This window comes from Belonocnema kinseyi, chromosome 1 (assembly GCF_010883055.1).
Source record: "Belonocnema kinseyi isolate 2016_QV_RU_SX_M_011 chromosome 1, B_treatae_v1, whole genome shotgun sequence".
NCBI classification, from domain to species: Eukaryota; Metazoa; Arthropoda; class Insecta; order Hymenoptera; family Cynipidae; genus Belonocnema; species Belonocnema kinseyi.
In genome coordinates this window covers 90,008,354-90,018,745 of record NC_046657.1, presented here as the reverse complement: position 1 = coordinate 90,018,745, position 10,392 = coordinate 90,008,354, and the positions used below count along the sequence as shown (strand labels likewise).

General features: G+C 28.5%; 1 protein-coding gene across 1 annotated transcript in view; it reads left to right on the top strand.

Moving 5' to 3' along the window:
* The window catches only part of LOC117178746 (spermine synthase), a 25,715-nt gene extending 20,817 nt beyond the window's left edge, over positions 1–4,898 (top strand). The window contains exons 5-7 of the mRNA XM_033370183.1: positions 625–714; positions 781–972; positions 4,494–4,898. Of these exons, the coding sequence (XP_033226074.1) occupies positions 625–714; positions 781–972; positions 4,494–4,640 (429 nt within the window). The 3' untranslated portion in view covers positions 4,641–4,898. The remainder of the gene's footprint in view (positions 1–624; positions 715–780; positions 973–4,493) is intronic.
* Positions 4,899–10,392: the final 5,494 nt, after the last annotated feature.

Below are 10,392 nucleotides of genomic sequence, written 5' to 3'. Positions count from 1 at the left end.
ATACCTACCTTACCCTCACTTGTTTTATTTCCCAACTTATTTTCACACGAAGTGCCACATCGAGTTGAAAATTTGGGATAATAAATAAGAAGCACTAAGAAAGGGGGGCCTGGTTCTAAACTTTAATAATTATAAAAAAAAAAATATTTACAACAAATAAACTTTTTTTCATATTATACAAATTTAGAACCAGGCCCACCATTCTTAGTGCTTTTTGTTTAGTATCTCAAATTTGCAACTCGATTTGGTAATTGTGAGAAGTAAAAGCTTCAATTCAATGACAAAAATGAAACACCGTACTTTGCATGATTAAATTATTTTATTGGTCTTAAACTGCGTATAAAAATTATAAAAATCAAAATTATGTGAAAATGACATAGAAAAATAGGTTTTCATGTAATTTGTTAATCTGGCACCGTATGTTTCATTTTCTTGAATTTGGTACGTTTTTTTAAAGCGCAAATAAGTCGCTGGGTATTTTACGCCCAGTATACCCTTTAAGGGTTAAAAATACACATTTATTACCATTAATTTTATTACATTACTTATTTTGCATACATTCGCATTTGAATGAGTGATTGTCTACTGTAGGTTGCATAATAATTGTTGCATAATTATTTGTAGATAGACGACGTGGTTATGAAAGCCTGCAGTCAGCACATGAGAAGTGTTTGCGGCGATTGCTTGGATAAAAGAAAGACTGATAATTATGAAGTGAGTATTTCACTCTGCTTTTATATTTGATCATTTGTATCTTCTAAAATAAAATCTATGTTTTAGATTATTGTTGGTGATTGTGTAAAAACATTAGCTCACATATTGGAAGAAGGACGTCAATTTGACTACGTGTTCGGCGATTTGACAGACATACCGATCAGTACAACACCCCATGGTGATGCTTGGGATTTCATTCGACTCATATTAAATTCATCTCTTAAAGTTTTGAAGCCCACGGGAAAATATATGACCCACGTTAGTAACAACAATTTTATAAAATTGCTTAATGCTGCTGTCAAATGGAAAAATTTAGTAAGTGGCACTTGCCGTAGACGTAATTTCCCCATGCATATATGACAGAAAAAGTTTCTATGGCAAATGTCATATACTAGATTTTTTCCGCTGGACAGTAGAATGTTTCGAGCTTCTTCTCAGGTATCATCTATAAACTACGTTACCAATTTTGTGCCAATTTTAATCCCCTCCCCGTTTCCCATATTAGAAGAATGTAGTTCTGCACCCCCCCTCCCCATCCACCGAACAATATAGTACCTCAAAATTATCTCAAACCCGGGGTGATAGGGAGACTTTTCACGAAAATAGAGGAATACAATGAGTGTAAATTCTTCTGAATGATATTAATGTAAATACCGCATATTGAATTAAATATGAAACACTTTTAACTCCTAAGAAATGTAGTCAAAAACGGTTACATTAACGATCAAATAGTTAAACTTTCAAACAAACAAAAAAGTTGATTCTCAACTAAGAAAGATAAATTTGAATTTTGAAAATAAAAAGACGACATACTGATTCTATTGAAAATTATACAACGAGGTCTGCATGAGGTCAGAATATTTTGGCATGCAAGTATGTTATTCTGCGCTTGAAATGAATATCGTTTGGCTGAAATAGTTTTTCAGGATTGGTGAACTGTTGAAGTAAACCTTAAATTTTACAAGAACTGCCAAAATATTTTTCAAAATTATGCAGTTTTTTTACTAAATATACATATTCGGTTCGGTTTTTCATTCAAATATCAAAATTTTAGTTTAGAAATGAATTTCCTTTAAAAAAGCCTATTTTACTTTTTTAATATATAGCACCACATCAATTTATATACATATTTTCTTAATTATTATCGTATAGATCCGGATACATTACCGCCATTCGTACAATTAATTTAAAAAATTTAAGGCCATGTGACGAGAGGGTCACGTGACCAAGCCTGGTCTTCAATTTTTCTTTCCCAACTTACGTCTAAACGAAATTAGGTATCGCTCTGAAAGTTTGGGAAATGAAAGAGGAAGTAATAAGGTCCATGTCTCTGCTTTGTTCCGGTGGAAATTTTGAGAAAATATTTTTTATGAAGAAAACATCAATGGAAGTTTTCTTTCTCAACTTACGTCCACATGGAATGAGATATCGTGCTGAAAATTTGACACGATAAATAGAAGGCATGCAAGAATGTTTCTATGGTCCTAAATAATTATAATATTGAAAAAGTTTCTATTAAATTACTATGTTAAAGAAATACCGACCATATTGTCGTCAAACCCTGCAAGCATGGCCATAGGAAACACGGGACTAGGCATGCCAGCTGGGTTCAATCCACGGGAGGGGGGAGAATTCCATGAATGGGGAGAGCCACCATCTTACGATGTGCCATTTGATTATGCGCACGAGCATTTTTGCCGACAAACTGTGCATGAAAATATAAACATGTGGGAGCTGCCATGTTTGTCGCGGGACATCAAAAGGTGGCGGGCCTCCCCCCTCATTGCATCACCCCCACAATGGCATGCCTAGTCCCTTGTTTCCTATGTCCATGGGCATAGGACTCGCCCGTGCATGAATGGGCAGGTCTGTTATTGTTTACAATTTAGACGTGTAGTAGGCGCAGAGAAGCAGCGTTAAGCATGATCTAATTCTAATAAATACATGGTCTAGCCACTTGAAGGCCCTGTTTCGTTTAAATAACGCAACCGCTTAATTCCACCATTTTGTTAGTTTGACCGCGCAGTTTGAGTTTGACGTGTAAGACTGTACGGCGAACTGTTATTGGAAAATCAGTATGTAGGAAGGAAGTTAGAATTTTTTTAAAAATTGTGCAAAACTACAAAAGAATAAAAAAATTTTTAAGATTCTTAGATAAATTAAAAATGATTTTTCACTTTTATAAAATGATCAAAGAAGAACATGGAAGATTTTAAGGATCTAATTTAATTTGCTGGATTTTCAAAAATTGTAGGAAAATTTGGATTAGTTTTAAAATATATTTAGAAGTTCTGAATAAAGGTTAACACACTGCGTATGAATTACTGGAAATAATTCCAAGTTTTTAATTAATGATGAATCTTTTCAAAACTTCTACAGATCTCTTAAAGCTTTCTATGTAAAAGAGTCAGAGTTTTATCATCAACTTTCAATAAATTGGAAGAAAAAAACTATGTATGATTTACAACCCTGCTGTGTTCTTTTTTGGGCTTAGAGTTTGCTGTAGGTATGTCGAAAAGTCCGGGATTTTTGAAAAGAGGTCAGGGAAAAGACAGGGAAATTAAAAATGGAAAGTCTGTGGCAACCCTGAAATTGTAGACGTTTTTTTTAAAGTAGTTAAATTTAAAAAAATCGTTAATTTTTCAAGCAAAAAATATTAATAAAAAAGAATTAATCCTCGACCAAACAGATTAATTTTCAACCAAACAGTTGAATCTTCAACAGAAAAGTTCATTTTAAACTTAGAAAGATAACTTTTGTGCCATAAATGATTTGTTTACTAAAATCAAAATTTTTAACAAAACAGTTGAATCATCAAAAAAATTAGATGAATTTCTGATAAACAAAGATGCATTTTAAACAGAAAATAAAATAGTCAGATTTTCAGTTCAAAAAAATTGTAAAATGAATTGATAATAATCATAATAATAATAATAATAATAATAATAGTTAATATAGATAATTAAGATCAAAGAATATTAATTTTCAAGAAAAAAGTTCATTTGCAACCCAATAGCTTCATTTTCTATCAAATTGTTTAATTTTCTATAAAATAGATTAATTTTCAATTTCAACTGAAATGATGCATCAATTGTAGTAATTTTTTTAAAAGTAGGTAAACTTTAAACCGTGTAGTTTATTTTTCAAATAAAAAATAAGAATTTTCAACCGAACATTTGAATTTTCATTCAAAAACTATTAAAGAATTAATTTCTATCATAAAAAATTAAAAAAAATACATGAATTTTCAAGTCCAATTCTGAATTTTCAACTAAAAAAGATAAACTTTCAATCAAATACCTAATGTGTGAATCAAACTTGGAGTATTTACATGAATTTTCAAATAAAATTATGAATCTTTAACAGAAAAAAATAATTTTCAATAAAAGAGTTCAACCAAAAAGATGACTTTTTAACCAAAAATATAAATTTTCTAAAAATAAATTAGATACATTTACATCTTCAATCAAAAAAAGGAATTCTTAAAATGTTTCAACTTTCAACCAAGTAGTTAAATTTTCGACCAAAAAAGAATAATTAAACAAAAATTAGTTACATTTTCTAAAAAAATAATTTAATTTTTAAACAAATAGTAGAATTTTTACCCAATCTAAATGTTATATAGGTTTGTAGCGTTACTTTTAGTCCCCCCCCCCCCCCCCCCCCTTCTCTTACCAACCGTAGATTGTTGCTCGACCCCCTCCGCCCGTCAAATTGATAATGTAGTTTATGGATGGCCTCTTATGTTCATAATTAACGTCGTTACCTAACATTTACAGGGAAATGGAGCATCTTGTCCAGAATCATTGAAGATGTTTGAGGAGGTGCTGACTCAACTCTCAATTCCAGTAAAATTCACAAGAGACAGTGCATTCATTCCATCTTTCTTTGAAGACTGGGTGTTCTACCAAGTCTCGTTTAAATGATGGATTAAAAGTACGACTGAAATGTCGAAGTATCTAGCGAAATTCATTCACATTGTCTCAACCGCGTTATGACCTGAACTGTGTCTTAGTTTTAGTATATTTCATTTAATTAATCAATCAGTTCCTCTTGAGGCCACCCACAATTGCATACAAGCCTTTGTAAATATAAAGAGATATTGAAAAATGGAATTAAAGAAGATTCACTATTTTTAGCTACCTGTGATTAAGAATCTTGCAATATATATCTTAATCTACAGCATTTTTAACAGTATTTTTTTTAGCGTGTATTGTAGTTATTATGCCTTGAACTATTTGGTCTATTGAGAATGATTAAACTGCGAAACGCCACCTGGTGAAAAACACTCGAACTAGAAAGAATAGACTGAAGATGAATTTTAATTTGTGCATAAAAGTCTTTTAACAATTTTTTTTGTGAAATTTAAAAATACTTATTGGATAATAAAAACAAGTCTTTATCGGAAAAAAGTATTTTAGATGCAATTTACATATTATACAGTGAAAAACCACACTTTTGGACAGAAATATTTTTCTAAAAAAAAAACATTTTGGTTCTCTTTATGGTGATTTTCAAAATATTATAAATTTAAATGGACTTATTTTGAAGCAAAAATGAATTCAAAGTAAATTTTTGTCAATTTATACATTAAATATTTACTATTTAAAAATTTGATTTAAAAGTTAGGCTAGAAATCGTATTTCAATTCCAGTCGTCTATTATTCGCAATCTTGGCATAATATGGATAAAATTTATTGCTACATGCATTAACAGGAAGTTTATTTAAGCTTAAAATGCATTGAAACTCACACGAAATAATGATAAATAATTGTATTTTTTTTAAACCTATTTCACAAAAATGTGTTTTTTCTGTGTATAAGATGGAAATTCTATCTGAAACTATGTGTTTTTAGTATTTAATCATTGTTTTATACTTCACAAAAAAATCGCAAAACACTTTTATTCAACAATTAAAATACATGTTTAAAATTGAACCTACTCTTTCTAGTTCCATTTTTCGACACTATGTGGCGAAATGGTAGACCACCATTCCCAATAATGCCATTTGCATTATTGAAATTATTTGAATGGTGCTGGATATCGCAATTTTGAGTTCTATCTCAGAAGAAGAAAATCGTTATATTCTTTACCGATCTTAAGTTATCATGTACAAATCTCGAGAATTTTGAGGGCAATTAGGATGAACAAGTGAGTTGAATTTCGCAAGATTTCTGTATTCGGTGTAAGATAGTCAGTATATAGAATAATTTTTATAATTATTGATATGGTCAGTACAAACTCATGCTATTTAAGCAACCTACAGCACCGCATAGCTAACGAAAGAAGAAGGTGGTAAACGTACTCTTGTTTTCTCTTCATTAGATTACTGTATTGCATGTTCTATTGTTTGCCAAAATTATTATATAATACTTGAGCTTAGTTTCTTCGTCCAGTTCAAACATGAAGAGTAAATGCTGTGTTAAAAATATTTGCAGGCTTTACGTATTACAGATTCTATATCATTAGTACAATACATCGTCCTCATGGATCGAATATTAAATATTTTTTATTTTTGCTTTTAGTACAGAAATCCAAATACATTATACTTATTTTTGCTGGAAATGTGTTTCTTCTTTACGGAAAATATTGCAGAACGTGAAACATAATTTTGTGCTTATTTTAGCTTTTTTTTATTATATATGAATATTATACCTCATAAATAGAAAATATGAAGTGATATTTTAGCTGAAATGAAATTACTCATCTCAATATTAAGTTCTGCAAATGTAATATTATATATATAGTGGCATTATTAATTGATAACAATTTTCGTTATGCTGACTTATTTTAATTTATGAAATTGTTAGAACAGATAAATCAAAATGTTCTAGTTTATAGTTCATAGGGATTTTTTGAGACCAGAAAAAACTGGAACTTAATTAATTTTTAACCAAAGTTTAAAACACATTTGATTACTTATCATCACGCAATTATGCAATTTGTATTTTGTTCGCTTTTATATTCTTATGAACTACAATTTTGTAATTTAAACTCTAAATTATTTTTTATATTTTAAAAAGTAAATTGGGCATTTCAAGTTGTGACGTAAGCCGCCAAGATGTCTGCACGCCGAGGGCTAAGCCATAACCCCATTTGCGTGGGACGATACTTTGTTTCTTTAATAACTTGGAATAAAATGATTTTTCACTATAAGTGTATTTAGATATTATTTTCCATTTTGCAAAACCCAGGGCGTTTACCGTACCTGGAAATCCAGGAAAAAAGAGTTCTTAATTTTGTTTTAATCACACAATAAAATTCAATAAACATGCTTTTCCATTTTTAAAAGTAGCTTTATATATTACTGCATTGAACTATTTGGTTGAAAACTCGTTTTTTTTTTCGTTTGAAATTAATTTTTTTAGCTGAAAATTTAACTATTCTATTTTTGGTAAAATATTGATAATTTTGTGTTGACAATGCAAGTATCTCGCTGAAACTGCATGTATTTTGTTGGAAATTTACCAGTTTTTTCGCAATGTTTTCTGTCCCTTGACAGAAAAATATGTCATAGTTAAAAACTCAATGTCAAAAAGTCGCCTTTTAATTAAAAATGAACATATTTTTTATTGAAATATCAGCTACTATATTTTTCGTTAAAAATTCATCTTTTTTGAAATAAAAATGTTATTATTTCATTATTTGTTGAAAAGTTAAACCCTATTTTTAAAACTAATTTTGTTTATTGAAGGTTCATCGTTTTATTTGAAAACTCATATATTTGTTTAATAAGTGAGCTGTTTTGTTGAAAATTCGATTTTGCTTGGCTGAAAGTTAATTTTTTGTTGTGAATTTAATTATTACAGTTGAAACTTTAGCTATTTTGTTAAAATCTGTTTTAAAACATATCTTTTCTTACTGAAAATGTAATTATTTTAGTTAAGAATATTCCATGACTTTAGTCAAACATTCGTTTCTAGCTTAAAATTATCTTCTTTGGTAGGCAAGTCGTCTTTTTGTTTGAAATTAATTTTCCTTGTTGAAAATTCATCTTTTTGGTTTAAAATTCAGTCCTGCCACCTGGTGATTTATCATTTTATAGTTCAAAATTCACTTTTTGGTTTAAAATTAAACTATTTTAATTAAAGATTCATCATTTACAGTTGAAAATTCATCACTTCAATTGAAAATGGTTTTTTGTTGTAATTTTTGTTAACTGGAAATTTAAATATTTCATTTATGGTTAAAATGGATCTTGTTTAGTCCTAAATTCAACTATTTGGTAGAAAGTTTTTTTTTTAAATACGATTTTTTTGAATTATAATTTATCTATTGCATGCTATGTTTCATATTATTTTAATTGTTCTATAATAGTTTTTTAATTAAAAATCTTAAGTAAAAAATGACGAATTCATTTAAAATCGGGAAGGCATCCAACGCTCAGCTTACATAATATCATTGATTGCCACTCAAATATATTGTTATTCAAGACGACACGTATCTTAACGATTTACACTTTTTTTTAAGTTATGAGTATTTGAATTAAAAAATTGAAAACGCGAATTATCAAAGAATGTCCAAATCTTTGGTTAAAAGTGTGATATTTTTTAAGCTGATATATTTATTTACCTTTTTCTAGAAAATCCATGGGAAAATTTCAATAAAGTTTAAAATTGATATTTGGAATATTCTATGTAAATGTATTAAAAAAAAATCTGTCGTTTTTTTCTTAAGAATGTTTTATAGTTTCGTCCTGGTGTGACCAAGACGACACAAGATACGGAAATAAGGCAAAGAAACCAAATTGTTTCCCTAAACAAGTTTTATCGCGTTATTTTCGAGATCTTTGCAAAAAATGTATTTTTTTTTTAAATTTACCTGTCAAAATTCGAAATTTAAAACATGTATACTAAAGCGTAGTTACAACTGCACCTATTTATTGAATCTTTTGAGTCGAGCATTGGAAAGAAATACAACAACCATGGTTAAAATCCGTTAGTGGCAAAACATGTTTTTCTTTAATGGAATTAATTTCAAATTAAAGAAAAAAGGTTTACACATAAAATTTGTAAAATCCAAATGAAGAAACACTAACAATTATTTTTCTACTTTCGGGTACCGAAACACAACTGTTTTTTGTCCGACTCAAACTATAAATGAATTTGGTATTTCTTGGAGCTGAAATTTTTTTATTCATATACAGGGTATCTAGCGATTTTTAGGAACAAAATTCAAGGTCTTTTCCAGGTTAAGAAATCAAGTTTTCCCAGATCTCTTTTTTTACATCAAATAATAAAATAACCGTTTGCTATAAATTTACAAAAATGAGCCCATTCATTTTTCATTGGCCAACAATTTCTAAAGAAAGCAGAGCCATACATAAACAAATTCTCAATTTTTTTACGAACGTAAGTCGTCTTTGTGAACATATTTTGTAATCTTTGTAAAGTCTTTGATGTAATTAATATCTTTAAAATTTTTTGAAATCTTTTGAAGTATTTAAAATCTTGAAATTTCTGTAAAATCTTGGAAATATTTCTTTAATCTTTGAAATCCTTATGAATTCTCTTAAACATTTGTGAAATCTTTTGTATTCGTTTAAAATCACTGGAATATTTGAAATTTTGGTGAAATCTTTTTAAATCTTCTACAAATTTGGAAATTGATTAACATCTTTAAAATTTTTGAAGTCTGGTGTACTGTTTCCTTGTTGAAAACTTTGAAATTCTTGTAATCTGTTAAATCCTTGAAATCTTTTAAATCCATATGAATTTTTAAAAATCTTCTGAAATCTTTCGTATTAATTTACATTCATTAAAACATTCAAAATATTTGTGAAATGTTCTAAAAAAAAATCGAAATCGTTTAAAATCTGAAGTACTGCTCCCTTTTTGAAATTCTTTCAATCTATTTAAATCCCTACAAATTCTTTATGAAATCTTTTTAAAATCTACGAAATTCTTGAAATCCTTATGGACTTTTAAAAACATTCGTGAAATCTTTCTAAAACCTTTTGTATTTGTTTGAAATCATTGAAACGTTTAAAATCTGTTTGGAATCTTCTAACAAATTTTGAAATATTGATTAAATCTTTGAAGTGTTTTTAAATCTTTCAAATCTGGTGTACTTTTTTAAATCTTAAACATTCTTTAAATCTGTTGAAATCCCTATGAATTCTTTGAAATATTTTTTATTCGTTGAAATCACTGGAATATTTTGAAACTTTGTGAAATCTTTTAAAACCTTCAAAAAATTTTGAAATCGTTAAATCTGGTGTACTACATCCTTGCTAAAATCTTTGAAATGTTATGAACTTTTAATATATTTAATATTCTATATGAGCAGAGGAGAAATTAAAAACTTATAGAATTATTCACAATATCAAAGTATATTCATTGCAACCTATAAAACAATTTGTACAGTCTACAAAAAGTGCCTTGAAATGTCTATTGATTCTGTAATGAACAAAAGGTAAATTATATCTCGATAAATAAAAAACTTTTTAGTAGCAAAATCTCTTCTAACCGAGATGTTTATTTCATAATAGACTAAAAGATTAAAATTCCTCTTCGCATTTCAATAAAATAATAGACACCCTGATATAACGCATAACAATCAGGTTTTCAGCACATAATCTAGAAAGTTTTACCGTCAGAAAATAATGTCCTCATTGATGGCGGTTTAATTTAAAAAATGTTAAATTTATCGGTTTGCTATGTCAGAACTAACTGTATA